Source organism: Paroedura picta, chromosome 11 (genome assembly GCF_049243985.1).
Source record: "Paroedura picta isolate Pp20150507F chromosome 11, Ppicta_v3.0, whole genome shotgun sequence".
Lineage (NCBI taxonomy): Eukaryota > Metazoa > Chordata > Lepidosauria > Squamata > Gekkonidae > Paroedura > Paroedura picta.
Window position 1 is genome coordinate 11,408,427 of NC_135379.1, and position 16,329 is coordinate 11,424,755.

Sequence of the window (16,329 nt, forward strand, 5' to 3'; positions counted from 1 at the left end):
ACGAGGATGAATACTACAGAACATTTCTGAGAAATCTCACTTACCTATACTTGCAATTTTGAGGGGTGATTCTGGACCACTTCTAGGTAGCTGAAAGTACATATGTATAATTTGTATGCATTTTTTTGCCATTTAAAATTCAGACATGTAAATTCTGGTACCTCTTTTGCTAGGAAGAAGATGGGACTGAAGAGGAAAGCAGCCGAGTTGAACCAGTAGGACATGCTGATACCGGTGTGGAGACCAGTATCAACTATTCTTTAGAGTAAGTTTTATTAATAGACTTTTGTTTTGAATAGGCCTATTATGCACGGCCGCTGAAACGGTGGCATGGAGAACGAGGAGGAGGAAGAAGCAAAGCAAACCGATTATGCACGGGACGGAACACAACGGCGGCAAAACCCAGAGTATCCGATTATGCACGCAGATACTCCGGAGTCGCTTCTGGTTTTGCCCTGGTCCCAGGAAGCTCCACTTTCTTCCGCATCTCGCTAATGGGGCTTTTTCGGCGGCATACGTTGACTCTGCACCCGGTTGCCGCCTGGACCGTTTATGCACTGGGACCTTCATTGCCCCAGCTCCTGTACAGGAGCACAAATTGGGGGCAGATGAGGTGCACTGGGCAAAATGCTGCCCCGTGTGGGTGCAGGAAGAAGTGGGGCAACCTGCCATGACTAAAATTCTAGCCGGTAGCCTGGCATGAAACCTCCAGTGCATAAATGGCCCTGCAGCGTGCATAATTGGTGATTTTAGCCGCTGCCATTCCAACCCGAATGCAGACTTTCCACTCCGTGCATAATGGGCCTTAGTGAGTCCTGGGAATGGAGTTAGGATTCCTTCCCACATTTTTGGATGTAGATTGGCTTCTACTCTACAAGGAAAACAAGTATGTCCACATCTTCCTCATCTAAACTTTCAGAACTCTGGAAACGTAATGGACTCCTACAAGACATTTTCTATAATAGCTTTATTTTGCTGAATTTTTTGCCCTATTAATTAGGCACAGCTGTCCCAAAATTAATCTTTATATGCTGCTGGCACTCATTCATTTCTGGAACCAGTTTTGAATGAGTATATTAAAACTAGAAATTAATGCAGCAATACGATATGGACCTTTGTTTTAAGAAGTGTAAGAAGGGCCATGGTTTTTTAACTATTTGAAGTGTTTCAATGCTCCATTTGGGAATCTGATAAAGAAGACTTTATTTCTCTACTACCCCTCCCCACAAGCGGGCTCAGGGCAGTTTAGAGTAATAAAATACAGTAATAAAGTACAGTTTAAATAAATTACAGTTTAAAAAACAGGTCCCCTCTGCCCTCCCACCCATCTAAACGTCCTTCACTGGCTACCCAGGTTGGAGATGGTATAAAATGCCATTTCCTTCTAAAACGCTGAGGTGGATACAAACATGACTGGGCAGGACGGAAATATTTTCAGTGCATCTGTATGAAAAACTCATACAGTCCTTCCCCACCCTTATGAAAGACAGTCATTCCTAATTTTTTACAAAAGTAAATTTATTACATCTGGGCACTCAAATCAGATTATAATCAGACAACCCATACAGATATCAAAAATGTCCAAGGCATGTTTGTTGCCTTTTCAGTTGCATAGCAAGAAGAGATTGGATCGGGGCAGGGGTGGGATTCCATTTGAACTTTGGGGTTCATTATTTTACTTTCCAAACCACGCCACACCCATTCTTGTCATTCCTGTTCTTAATACAATTCATACAATGGAACAAGGTTGCCCAGCCATCAGTTTCCATTTCATTTGATTTATTAATAAAGCTGTTTTTTTATGATTGATCTTTTTCATGCCATCAGATTAATATTCAGGTATGTAGCGTTCAACATGGTTTTCATCATCACTGCCTGCAGTTCTAGGCTATCGCGGCGTTCTGGGTGTGTCTGTGTGTATGTCTTCTTTGGGTCATTTACGGTACATGTTCACATTCCTTCATTCATCATTGTCTCACAGTGATATGGTAAAGCTCGTTGAAGTCTCCAATGACGGTGGGCCTTTGGGAATCCATGTAGTGCCTTTCAGTGCCCGAGGCGGAAGGTAATGTATTGTGTAGGTTTGTAATTAAACCACGGTTTGCTGGGGTTGCTTTTAAGCTTCCATTTTTAAAATCATAGCTGGGTGGGAGTCCCTTTGAAATAGAGCATGATTGTTTCAGAAGGTAGCCTCGCTGGTTCCAAGCCAGGGGTAGTCAAACTGCGGCCCTCCAGATGTCCATGGACTACAATTCCCAGGAGCCCCTGCCAGCGAATGCTGGCAGGGGCTCCTGGGAATTGTAGTCCATGGACATCTGGAGGGCCGCAGTTTGACTACCCCTGTTCTAAGCCATACGAAATTCACTTTCTGAATATTGTACTGGTCAAGGTGAGAATGCCAGAATCTAGTTTTTAATTTATAATAAGGTATTATATTGTGTCCTAATGCGAAGCTGAATTGCAGGGACATGAATTATTCCTATCAGGGTCTCATAAAAACCTCTTCTTCCCTTGGTCTAGTATTAGAAATGCACTTCATGCAGCATTTATCCCTGGCTGCTGAAACCGTAATTTACCAAGCTGACAGCATTTGAAACCCCACAGATACACGTCTGTGTGTATATTCTGTTTTCTCTCTAAAAGTTGGAAGGGAGAAATTTATAGGCACTGTGGTGTTAAATAAAACCAGTGGCATGACATAGATCCATACTTTTTGCAATGTAAACGATCTGCTGCTGAACACAAGTGGGCCTTGTATTGCATTTCATGCCCCCTGGGGAAGGGCGGGGTATAAATCTAAAAAATAATAAAATAAAAGAGAAGTTTTTGAGTGAGTTAAGTGAAGCGGGGGGGGGGGGGAGAGCAAATGCAATGCTGACGATGGCCTTTCCCCCATCTTCATTGGTAAACAAAACACTCGGAATCGTAATGCTCACTTTATTGAGGTGGAATTTTCGTATTTGGGGACTTTGATTGACTGTACTTTGAAAATTAAATGACCTGTGAAGCAATTATGATTCCATGCCAGGATTTAAGGCTCTGTATGTGTGTGTGCGTGTGCGTTAAAAAGCCAAATCTTGACTTTTCCTCTAAATTCTAAGAAAGATCTAAGGGGTGGTATAAGGAAGGAGATTACCGTGATCTGGAAAGAGTGATTGCATCCATGTTTCCTGCTCTCCTTGGGATGAGAGGACCAACTATGCATTTCATAAATGGAGTCTTGCATTATATATGGAAAGGGAGCATTTTGTTTGGACGTGACCTCCTGTCCATCAGCAGTTTCACTTTCATCTGATTAAAAGCAAATGTCACGATATCAAATATATATATTATAAACTGCTTTTGGTGCTTGAAACATAGTTACTCCCCACACACACACATGCACATGCCATTTACCACAGACCTCTGCAGAATGATGAATATGGTGTAAAAATCTTTCATTCACAGTATTATTTTAAGCTTAATGGTCCGATAGCTATAGTGACATGTGGTGCTGCGACAAAGCTAGTAATTTTCCAGCAGAGGCTTCCCCTGAGGACTTTGGCCAGGAAGACTAAATGGCACAGTAAGTCTCCCCCTCTGATGAGTGATTTGATACCTGTTTAGTTACGGTCTCCAGGTATAAGTGGTAGCTGCGGTAGCCAGGTGTCACCCTCTGCTCTCTCCGAAAAAGAATGATGATGTGTTATGGTTTTATGCTGCTTAAGTGCAAAGGCCAAGGTTGGGTTTCTGTGTATTCGAATCAAATTGTCCAGAATGAAAGATACTCTGATGCTGGGATATCAGTGTTGGTAACTGAGGATCCCACAGACAGCTGAGTGTTGCAAGCTCCTTGGGACCAGGGCCTTGGCCTTTTGTGCTCATTCCATGTAAACCTCTGCATTGAGGGAGCCATAATTATACCAACCACAACAGCAGCAGCAGCAGCGTAAATTGTAATAGCAGATGGTGAGCTGTGAGGTTTCCTGGGAACCCAGTTCCCTTTGTCCTTGTGGCCTGTGAGAATCGAGGTTTCTTTGGTGTTGTCATCATTTCAATGGCAAAGGCCTTTGGCCTCCAGGAAGGATAATATAGAGGAACACTATATTATGTTCCAGGAAAGTAAAAGGGGCCACATCTGATCTTGCCTTACCTCCCAGTTTTTCTAGATTCTGACAATGACCTATTATGCATGGGGAAGGAAATCCCGGGTGGTGCCAGCAGGGAAACCCCAATTGTGCATGATGCTGCCACCATCCTAGCCCTGGCCCGGCACAGGGCCCTGGAAGGCCTGCGGTAAGGGAATGCGGAAAATGCTGAGGGTGCCAGCGGGGGCTGGGTCAGACCAGAGCCATGTATAATTGACAGAGTGAGGCCTTTGGGCTCGGCCCTTCCCCCAATCTATGGTATCTCTGCATGCCCCTGTCCCCCCTACTCCACTATGGTGGGAGAGCAGCATGCTTCTTCCTACCATTGTGCAGTGGGTGCCCCATGCCCCCACCCTGCTCCCTGCCTTGCTGCTGCTGCCTTCAGGCAGCATGCCAGGCATTCCAGCCTTGGCATTTTGCACATGTGAGCGTGCTACACAAGGGCAGCCTGCATACACCAGGGGATTCTCTCCCCCGTGAGTACGCGGGAAGCGCCGGGGCATGCTGCCCACCAGCATTTTGGTGTGACTGTTGCCGTGCATAATGGGTCAATGGGAGTCAAGGGGTAACTATTTACTGCTGCTTAAAACAGTAACTCTTCCGAGTCACATGGCACTCTTTTCAGATGTTAAATGCGGAGAGCAGAAACATATTCTTTTTACCAAAAAAAGGAATAAAATAAATGATTTAAGCAGGAACAATGTTAAGTAGGTAAAAAAAAAAACAGACTTGCTGAAGGAATCAAGAGAGAAATGAACTCTAGAGACAAAGTAAAGGGGAAAAAAATTAAGCACAAGATACAAACAAAAGAGCCTCTTGTGGCGCAGAGTGGTAAGGCAGCCGCCTGAAAGCTTTGCCCATGAGGTTGGGAGTTCGATCCCAGCAGCCGGCTCAAGGTTGACTCAGCCTTCCATCCTTCCGAGGTCGGTAAAATGAGTACCCAGCTTGCTGCTGGGGGGTAAACGGTCATGACTGGGGAAGGCACTGGCAAACCACCCCATATTGAGTCTGCCATGAAAACGCTAGAGGGCGTCACCCCAAGGGTCAGACATGACTCGGTGCTTGCACAGGGGATACCTTTACCTTTACCTTTACAAACAAAACAAAAAAAGAAAAATGCCCTCACTTGTGTTTTAACTTGTTCTAACAACTGGCTTTATGGGTCCTGGGGTCATGGAACTCAAATGTTTTGATTCTCTTATATTTGTCTGTAGGCCTACTGGGAAAGTATTGTCCCTGAGCAAAAACAACCCTCACTATCCCCTGTTGCGTAAGCAAACCATTTGTCCCCCTTTCTCATTGATAAACTGATACATTTGGGTTGTTACTCTTTGAGCTTCATGAAAACGGTCTTCCTTTCCACCATTGTCACAACCTATTACTGTCTCGTGAGGTATAGTTTGAGTTCAAGCTTTGTTAAACATCTCAGCCTCCCAACTTTTAACAAACAACCCTACGCAACCTCTGCCACCTTAGCCGCATTGTCCTTGTCAATTGAACTTGTGTTTTGTCTGTAACGGCACTATAAAGGCGACATAAATCAGGTCAGGATGCTGTGGTGAGAAGAATTCATCTTCTGCTCTGAAGGGTCGCTCTAATATCCCCCAAAGAACCAATCAGTCAGATCGGTGCTTCTCCATGGCATGTTACCATTGAGATCAGAAGTGTTAACGTTTTCATACAAGACTCCCTCCCCCCTTCCGTTTCAGAAGTGGCAAAGATGAATTGAGTCACAAACAGGGTGGGAGGGTAGGAGCACCATTAATTTTTCACAAACAGGAAAAATTTTTTTTGCATATTATCCTTGCTCCTCTAAGTAAAATAAATTGTTGTTGACCGCCCCTCCTCTCCTCCAAACTGTTAAACCGTTGCATTTGTCCCTGACAGGATCAAGGCAGTCGTGCTGAAGGACACTGCAAACCATCTATCATTCACATCTCTCTGTTAGATACTTAGAAACAATCCATTCTGTTAAGTGAGTAGCTGACTATAGTACTCAGGACCTTTAGCAGGGGTCAGTTTGAACATGATTGTTCTGGTCCATGAAGGTTTATCATTTCTTTTGCAAAGTACTTACGAATACCAGTTTTGCTATGGGTTATTTTTCCCCCCTCGCAGACAGTACATGGAGTAATCGCTGCCATTGAATATTTGTCATACTAATGTAATGCTAACTTGACATATTGGATGGTCACATTCCCATAGCAAGCAAAGGAACTGTAGAACTGTAGAGTTGGAAGGGGCCACGCTATCTGGTCCAACCCCCTGCTCAGTGTAGGATCAGACTAAAGCATCCCTGGCAAGCGTTCATCCAGCTGCTGCTTGAAGACTGCCAGTGAGGGGGCGCTCACCACCTCCTGAGGCAGCCAAAACCACTGCTGAACTAGTCCTACTGTAACCCCCCCCCCCAATATCCAGCTGGTACCTTTGCACATGTAATTTAAACTCATTCTTGGCACTCCTATCATCTTCAGCCAACAGGAAGGGGTCTCTTCCCTTCCCTATGTGCCAGCATTTCAAATACTTGAAAAGAGCAATCAAGTACCCCCCTCAGCCTCCTCTTCTGCAGAATGAACATTCCCAAGTAGGGTTGCGCACTCTGGCACATTTTGGCCACTTTGGTGAGCACCAAAGCCCAAGGTTGCCAGTGTCGTGATGTGGAGGGGAGGGGCGGTGCTGGTGCCACCCCTCCCCTTGGTGCCGCAGCACTGGCTGCCTCGGGCTAGCGTGCCGGAGTACGCAACCTTATTCCCAAGTCCCTCGGCTTTTCCTTGTAGGGGTTGGTCCCCACAGTTTGAATGAAAGGTAGCTCAGTTTATGCATCATGTCTGTGGTTCTCTAGGCAGGTAGAATTCTTGCTTTCTGTGGAGAAGTCACTGGTTGAGCTGTCCTTTGATTGAGTTTGTTTGTCAAGACAATTGCTTGGAAGGCCACAGTTTCTAAATATGACATACGTACGGCAAAATGGTCATCCTGGCTTGTCCAGCTGATAGTGCAGCCCAAATTGGAAGTGAAGACCTCCGTGCCCAAATTCCCACTGCCAAATATCTGCCCTAGTTGTCCAGACACTGTGGATTAACTGCCAGTAGAAAACTCAGTTCTCTAACCAGAGTTTCCCCTCCGAGTGGATGGTCAGCTAAACACAGACTCTCAGGTTCTGTCGGAACCAGGTTCAGAATAAACTCAAATCAGGCTGACTCTCTCTCAGCACACAGCTAGAATATATTAACTCCCTCTGAGCTGTTGCTGGTCAATCCAAGTGCTCAGAGCCTGTTGCTTTAGCTCACTCTGCCTAGTCAAAATTCTTAACCCTTCACTTACTGTTGCTGTTTTGTAGTCCATGAACATCTGGAGACCACGGGTTGACTACCCATGCTCTAACACATTTTAACATGACGTAGTCCAAGTATTAATTGGGCCTGTATCATGACGTGCAGAAAGGTGACTTGAAGGAGAGACAAGGAGACAGCAGGAGAAACTACCGTTGTTCCTTGCACGCAGATAGTAATATCTTCTTGACACTTCTGCCAACTTCTGCCTATGGTTTATCTTTTGTGTGCCGAAACTGGGTGGGCCAATGATGTGCTTCTGTACCAAGTACCAGAAGGCATACACATATTCATCACTTTAGTTGGGTCAGTGGAGCTAATTTCCTAAAGGGTGGAATTTATCTAGATAAAATTTAAATAGCAACGCAACAGCTTGTTGAAATGGTCTAGCTGCCAAGCAGAAATAGGAGAGCAGAAAAATGTGGCTGTGAAACTTTGAAAGATGCATGAGGGCTGTAAGGGAAATATACAACCTGTAGAAGATTGATATTGTTTAGCTCCAGCTTGTCCTGGCAGGAAGATGCAGAATTTGCGGATGCCGTGACTAGAGCCAACTGGGAAGTTCTGGCAAGAATCTCTAAGCACAAAACCAGCTAACCCATCACTAGGGGATTTGCAACCCCAGAAGAACCTGAAATCTGCATCTGGGGTCTCATTTTTAGTAACCACTGTGTTCATTTAGAAGTGGCTTTGCATGAAGTTGATCTCAGCAGCCCGTTGATACCCCAGTCTGGCATCTGTATTAATAACGGTTTCTACGGGCCCTTTGGCAAAACGTTCATTTTCTATAAGTGTTGAATAATGTCATAGAATGATTACTGAAAACCAAAAATGCTTCATTTGGAAGATTTTGAAGTCCATTGCACCTTCACTATAGGTAGCACCTAACAGTCAAAGACCATTAGGATTCTGCAGGTGAGCTTGAGTCCAGATAGTACAGTCCAGATACTCCAGTCTACTGCTGCATCAGAACTAAATTTATCAGATGACAAAGTGCTCTCTTTCTCCCCATATTTTTAACAAGAACCTCTGTAGACCACAATGTATTTATTTATTTATTTTGTTCTATTTCTATACCGCCCTCCCTTGCAGCTCAGGGCAGTTCCTAGTGAAAGATTTGCGATACAATACAAAGAAAGTGTCATGAATTTACAACCTTTCTAACTGTAGAACTTATAACATTTTTTAAACTGTAGAACCTTTAAAACTCTACAACTCATCAACTGAATAATTTTTTTAACTGTATAACTGTAGTTCAGTTCTTCTAGGAGTGTTTTCAGATTGGGAATTGCTCTGAGTCTCTGTTAGGCACAGTTGTTGGTGGGAGGGGCCTCTGGGCTCTAGTTGGCGGCTGTTTCATTGGCCTTGACCAAAGGCTTGGTGTGTTAAAAGGTAAAGGTAAAGGTATCCCGTGTGTAAGCACCGAGCGTTCGCTGGCAGGGGCTCATGGGAATTGTAGTCCATGGACATCTGGAGGACCTCAGGTTGACTACCCCTGCCCTACGGGATTCATCATGCATCAGCTGCCTTGACGGCACATTCCACCACCATGCAAAGGATTAATGTATGAATAGCCCAACATTTAAAAACACCTGTATTGAAGCACTTGGAAAAGAGAATATGGGGGAAATTGTGCAGGAAGCACTCATAATAAACAGCACACTCTGTATCCCGTATAATCGTGGCTAACTGAAAACCTCCATCTTTCCCCCTCTTTTTGTGGTCAGGCCACACTAGAGGAATGATGATTTAAAACTAACTCTCAGTTTTCCGTGATCTATGAATGCACAGGTGTGCAGCTTAATCATAACTAGCCCCCTCCCTCAATATTCAACCTGGGATTTTTAACCAGGATTTATTCTTTGCTTCTGATCCTGGTTAGTAGAAGAAAAACCCGCTCTACCTAAGATGCTAAACTGTACAGCACAGATAATGAAGTTTACTTAGACCACTGCTGGGGAAGGGTGGAACTGGGAGTGCATGTGAACTTGGACATGAACACCTTTTTAGGTAACCATGGGTTAAACCAGGTAACGCAGTACCTGAGTACAGAAGCTGGGGAAAGGTCCCGTGCTCAAATTCTGAGCATATTTAGTTGGATAAAATTCTTCAGCACTGTTGGAGGCCCGATCTACTTTGACTTTGATGGATGGGATGTCAGCCTGTAGGGTGCAGAAAAGATTGTGCATGTTTATAGGAGTGCCATAATGGTTTCACGTGGAAGCAGATGCATACAGCTGTTTTGGTGGTTTATTCTGAAACCAGTCCTTGAAGCATTCTAGCATTCAAGGTTGTTCAGTGGTTTCTGACCTATTTTAGGAAGAACGGGGAATGGATGTGTGGGATCACTGTTTCACAGTGAACACAGAGGGTTCCTCCCATGTATAACTAATACAGATGGGCTTGCTGGGCAGTATCTGTTACTACTGCAACTGTGCTTTGTAAATAGCAAGATTTTGCAATGCTAATAAACTGAATAGGGAGTGCTACTTCTATGGCAGAATAAATTCTCACAAATCGAGGGGGGGGGAAAGGAAATCTGAGGAATGCAGTATTCTTAGGAAAGTTGTCACGAGATCATTAATTATCCTGACATGTTAGGAATTACATTTTGACAGACTGTCACCCCATGGACTTGCTTGCTGCTCGTTAGGGGATATGGGTTGGAGCGTCATCGAGTGGCTCTTTGAGATTCTGAATGACACATGGGGGAAAAAAATGTAAACCTAGACAATCTGAAAAGGTCTTCAAATGAAAATTGTGGTTGGCTGGGTACCTAGAATCAACTAGGCTTGGAAAGCATAGCAGGACTGCTTCTCTAAAAGCGAGGCTGCAAAACGCTTGAAATGGAGACGTAACCCTTGATATTTTTTTCAGTGGTAGATAGCGACCTTTATTCATTTGGGTGAGGACAGGCACCACCCAGCTTACAGTTCCCAGGCCATTTCTTTGCACGGATTTTTCTTCTGTGCCGTGCTCCCGTTTCCGTCCTCTGTTTTTACATCCAGCGTGTGCAAGCGCGGCTTTCAATAGTTTAAGCTCATAAATCTTTTAGAAATTGCTCTTTCGTTTTTTATCTCAGCGGGGCTTTACCTCCTTGCTTTGCTGAGCTACTTGTTTTCCTTTTCTCTGCGCCGCATCAGCTGTGGAAGAGACGAAGGGGCGGCAGTCTCATGACTAAAAGTGGCTCAGAGGCGTTCCACTTTTAATGTGACTTAAGCCACTTAAGCCTCCCCAAACATGTGATTGAGAGTTAGTGGAAAGGTTTCTTTCGACAGTCTCTTGTTATCTGGTTGGTTTTCTTCTTTCACTTCCTCACGTTCACTTTCCTGCCTTTCCACCCCATAGAGAAAGGCCATCAGGGAGCCCGTTGCATTCAGGAATACAACGGGCACTAGATTGGTGTGTGTGTGTGTGTGTGTAAGAACTCTGTGGATGGCCTTCCCTCTACCCAGGACTTGGAAAGGCTGCAAGGCAGCTGTTAGGGAACTCACTGGCAGGGCGGCAGGGATCAGCAGCCTCCGAGCCTCGGAGGGAAGTGGAAGGAGGAGGGGGTGGTCAGGATTGGGGGACAGAAGGCAACTGGCCGGCCACTGGACCAGTTGGAGGAGGAGGCACTCAGGGGTGGGACAGCCACCCTGAGTGGGTGTTAAATGCTGAGTGGCACTTAAGCCTTGAGACATGCTCCTCCTCCGAGGCCTTACCAAAACTATATTATGTGAAACAGTTTTGGATCCCACCACTACGCTGTCCACTCAAGGCAAAGCAGAACATCAATTTAAAATCTTGCAAGCCACTTTTTGCTTAAAGACCCAGTGAATCAGCGGTCCCCCCACACCACACACACACACCATAATTTACCTTTCAGCTAGTGTTGGGTGCTTCGCTAGTGTTGGGTTGCTCTTGGCAGAGCCAGAGCTGTGCCATGTGGGGGGGGGGGGAGGTGCGGGTGTCAGTGTGCCGGCGGGTACACACACACAAGCGCAGTACCTGCATGTGTGCACTCGCCGGCGCGCTGACACCTGTGCCTCCCCTCCCGTGGCACTCGCTGCACCGGGAGAGACCGTCTGCCGAAGCGCTCAACGCTACTTTCAGCCATTGGATCAGTACAACTGGGAATTTTCTAGCTTGACTCACTGTGCAGAGGTCTGTGAGATATTGAATAGTCATATTGAAAGCTAAGAGGGATGTCATCAGCTGTACCTCTTCTAGGAACTGATACTGTTGTTTTAAACCTGTAACAGGAAAGACTGTCCTCCTTATAGTACTGATTTATCAAGGCCTGCGTCTTGTTTACTCTGACTGGCAGTGGCTTTCCAGGGTCTTTCATGTGTAGATTCTACACGTTTTTTTAACTAGAGGTGAGACATACAAAACAAAAGATCTTCTTCCTAAAGGGGGGGGGGGGGACTCAGGCAGGTTCAATTCTCAGAATCTCTATTGAAATGGATCTTGTAGGAGGTGGTGTGAAAGACCCTGGAGAGCTGTTACTAGTCAGAGTAAACAACATGCAGACCTTGATAAATCGGTAGTGTGACTCAGCAGAGTCTAACAACCAATTAACCAATCAACCAATCAACCAATCAACCAATTAACCAATTAACCAATCAACCAATCAACCAAGCAGCTAATCAACTAATTAACCATTTAACCATTTAACCATTTAACCAATTAACCAATTAACCAATTAACCAATTAACTAATCAGTTAATCAACTAATTAACTAATTAACTGGTTAACCAATTAACTAATTAACCAATTCATTCCTTCATTCATTCATTCATTGTTTGCCCCTCCCAGGAACTGATCTCATGTGTTTGTGTGAATGAAGTGTTTCCCCTGCTGCATATAAAGCTGCCACTTTGCATATAAAGCTGAGACCACCAGCTGCCTAGCATAGGATTGGCAGAGTATAGTGAATGGCAGAGTATCTTCAAGGCCTTCAGCAGAGAAAATTCTTTCTCAATGCCCGAGATCTTTTAGCTTGAAATCCAGCAGGCGGCTTCTGAATGCAAAGGATGTTCTCTCTCACTGCATCCATTTATCTTCTTAAAAAGCTACAGAGCCGCATTATGTGAGTTTAACAGTTGGCCATCTGTGCCAGCGCTGTGTGGTCAGATTGGTAGCACTTTGGCAAGGTTTCAAAGCAAGGCGTTTCCCAAGTTTGCCACCTAATTGAAGATGCTAGCGGTTTAACCTAGGCTCTTGCGAATGTGAAGCACGGAAAGTGTTTCACTGGTAAATGGCCTTCCCTTTCATTGCATCATGTCATTATAACCAACAGGGATCTGGGGACAAGTTGACATGGGTAATCCCCCTTCCCCCATGGCTATACACATGGGTGCATGACTGTGTGGACAGAGGCTAATGCGAGCAGCACAGATTATAAACTGTCTACTGTTCCAGTGTGCATGGTTGCATTAGTTGTATCAGAACCTGTGATCTTGGAGATGCCAGAGATATATCCGTGAAGAGGAATTCATTAACACTGACAGTTCAGGGTGTTCATAGGCAATTCAACCAGAAGCCATTGCTCAGCTGACTTATAATAAGAGCATTTCGCTTGTTTAACTTCTGGTGGTAGCTGTTTAGACTAAGGATGTAAAACACTAAGTGTTTTTTCAAAGTGGACATGCATCCTGACTAAATTTCCCTCTAACTGGAGGAAGGGAGGGGTGTGTATAGGAAGCTAGCCCAAGCACCTCTATTCAGAAGCAAATACATTATATTCAGCATGGCTTCTTTGCAGAAAAATGTTGCCAGCATTGCAGTTTTCTATGTTGGTTGAGAATACCTCTCTCTAATACAGTAAAGGCTGTGAGTTGTGTCTTACATTTTACTCAGCTGGCTATAGAGCCCTCCTCTAGTGCAAGGAACCCTCCTCTGGAGGAAGTGCTTTTGCTGATAGATAAAGGGTTCTTTGCATGAAGGGAAGGCTCTGTATTGAGTAGACCGGGGTGATAGGACACAACACTTCTGCTTGGCTCCTGGCTATATTTTCTTCTGACAGAGGGCTTGTCCATAGAATCCTAGAATCATAGAGTTGGAAGGTACCTTATGGGTCATCTAGTCCAACCCCCTGCACTATGCAGGACACTCACATCCCTATCGCTCATCGACTCTAACCTGCCACTCCCTTGAGCCTTCAAAGAAGCAAATCAACAGATCTGTTCTTTCCTGTCTTCCTCTCCAGCCCACTGATTCCCCCAGAATGCCCGAGGGGGTGAATGCAGGGTCTGTTGTGGGAGGCAACATTTTCAGAAGTCATTTGGTATGCAATCAGGCAGAAATGCCATTCTTTAAGTTAGGTGGAGGTGCTGCCAATCTCCTTATTGGTGTATTTGCTGGTGTAATGAGTGACAAAATGTTTTGATATTGTTCCCCCCCCCCTTCAATTAAGCATTTTCACAACCTACATCACTGCACGGCCATGCCCACCCTTTGGGCATCGGGTCGTTCATTCCCTTCCTTAATGTCTTTTTTTTTTATTAAGGATAATAATAACGAGCCCGCAGTTTGAAAAACTGCATCCGAACAGGCTGTTAATATTTCATTTCATCTCTTCTCCCAGACAGCTCAGCGCTTATTAATTAGCATGCTAATTCTGCCGTGGTGTAATGAGGGTCCGTTGCTTTCCATTTTAAAGGGAGCTGTGCCCTGAGTCTTATAATGCACAGCACATCTTGCCGACTACACAACTCGCCTCGTCACAAGCCTATCTGCTTGAGCCCTGAAACAAGCTGAAATCTTATTAATCCTGCCGTGCGATAACAATGTGTAATACAGAAAATAATCAGTGTGTCAAAGCTGCAATTACTCTCATTAACTAACACCCACAAGTTAAATTAATGTTAGGAGAGCTTGGTTCAGATGCAGCATCTGGCATTCACAAATTCTGTTTTGAATTCCCTTTCTGAAGCCTTGTGGGCAAACATCATGGGCATTTGAAGAGATGTAATTACCATACTGCCGAGGTCAATCCCAGGTGGACCCTCGCATACAGCAATTAAATGCTATCCATATTCAATAAGTAGAGCCTCTTGTGGCGCAGAGTGGTAAGGCAGCCGTCTGAAAGCTCTGCCCATGAGGCTGGGAGTTTGATCCCAGCCGCCGGCTCAAGGTTGACTCAGCCTTCCATCCTTCCGAGGTCGGAAAAATGAGTACCCAGCTTGCTGGGGGGTAAACGGTAATGACTGGGGAAGGCACTGGCAAACCACCCCGTATTGAGTCTGCCATGAAAACGCTAGAGACATCACCCCAAGGGTCAGACATGACCCGGCGCTTGCACAGCGGATACCTTTACCTTTACCTTTTTATGTTCAATAAGTACACAGTGATGAGAATGATTGGGTCTGGAATAAGGAGTCCCGATATTTTAGGATGTTCACCAACCCATAGGCTTCAGCTAAGAATGGTTATCCTGGTTGTACCTGGTATGACGTGGTCTTGAGTTTGCAAAAGGGCAGCTAGGAATCAGAGAGAGGATACCTATTTAATGTGAAGAGTAAACTAGCTGGTGGCCTCTACCCACATTCTGTAAAATGTTGCCTTCATGCTTTGAAAGATATAATGTATGCATTTTCTCAACACTGGTTTCTCTCAGCCTTAGGATAAGTCTGACCCATATTCGCCGGAATCTTATTTCTGTAAGGGGAACAGTATGCAAAATTAATTTGCGGTCCTCAGCAGGAGGAGAGCATATATAGGAATAATCCAAGAGAGGGCTTTTTCCTAGCAGATCTATTCCAGTTACTTTAGTAGTTTCAAACAAAATTGTTGGGGTTCAGTACTTGGATTGGAATCTGAAAAAAGATTTGGCATAATTTTAAATATCTTTAATATGTTATCAATATTGGTTTGTAGAAGTCCAGGTATGACTTCCACACAGCTGATGTATTTGTTTTAAGCAGTGACACAGCAATTGAGGGCAAAAGAAGAAGGGGACGACAGAGAATGAGGTGGCTGGATGGAGTCACTGAAGCAGTCGGTGCAAGCTTAAATGGACTCCGGGGAATGGTAGAGGACAGGAAGGCCTGGAGGATCATTGTCCATGGGGTTGCAATGGGTTGGACACGACTTCACACCTAACAACAACAACAACAGCTGATGTTTATTTCTATCTCTTTCCTACATTTTTAGCCCACGCTTCCTTTAAGTGTTGCATAAGTAGTCTCTCCTACTGTTTTGTACTTGAAACAGTCCTCGACTGACCCAAAGTCTCCCAGTGAGAGTCGTGTCTGAGTGTGGGATTTGAACCCAGATCTAAGTAAGCCTGAAGTTTGAAAATATCAGCACTACATCAATTAATATCGTATTTTCTTCTTGCTTTGCTACACATCTTAAGGAAGAAATGTAACTAATTGCTTTATGTCAGACATGCTAGGGTTTGGTTCAGGGCTCTGACCTCTGACAGACATTTGTGAGTGCTAGTTTGGTGAGCCAGTTTGGTGTAGTGGTTAGAAGTACAGACTTCTAATCTGGCATGCCAGGTTCGATTCTGCGCTCCCCCACATGCAACCAGCTGAGTGACCTTGGGCTCCCCACGGCACTGATAAAACTGTTCTGACCGAGCAATAATATCAGGGCTCTCTCAGCCTCACCCACCTCACAGGGTGTCTGTTGTGGGGAGAGAAATGGGAAGGTGACTGTAAGCTGCTTTGAGCCTCCTTTGTCATTCTTCAAGCAAAGGTTGGATGCACACTTTTCTTGGATGCTTTAGGATGCTTAGGGCTGATCCTGCGTAGAGCAGGAGGTTGGACTAGATGGCCTGTATGGCCCCTTCCAACTCTATGATTCTATGAACCTTTGGGTAGGGAAAAGCGGCATATAAGAACCAACTCTTCTTCTTCTTCTTCTATTCCTCCATCTGAAAT

At 44.8% G+C, this 16,329-nt stretch overlaps 1 protein-coding gene across 3 annotated transcripts in view; it reads left to right on the forward strand.

Moving 5' to 3' along the window:
* PARD3 (par-3 family cell polarity regulator) overlaps positions 1-16,329 on the forward strand; it is a 550,919-nt gene that overhangs the window by 288,666 nt on the left and 245,924 nt on the right. For all 3 annotated transcript variants that reach the window (XM_077303562.1, XM_077303560.1, XM_077303561.1), the window contains exons 6-7: positions 174-265; positions 1,982-2,065. In XM_077303562.1, coding sequence (XP_077159677.1) covers positions 174-265; positions 1,982-2,065 — 176 coding nt within the window. The remainder of the gene's footprint in view (positions 1-173; positions 266-1,981; positions 2,066-16,329) is intronic.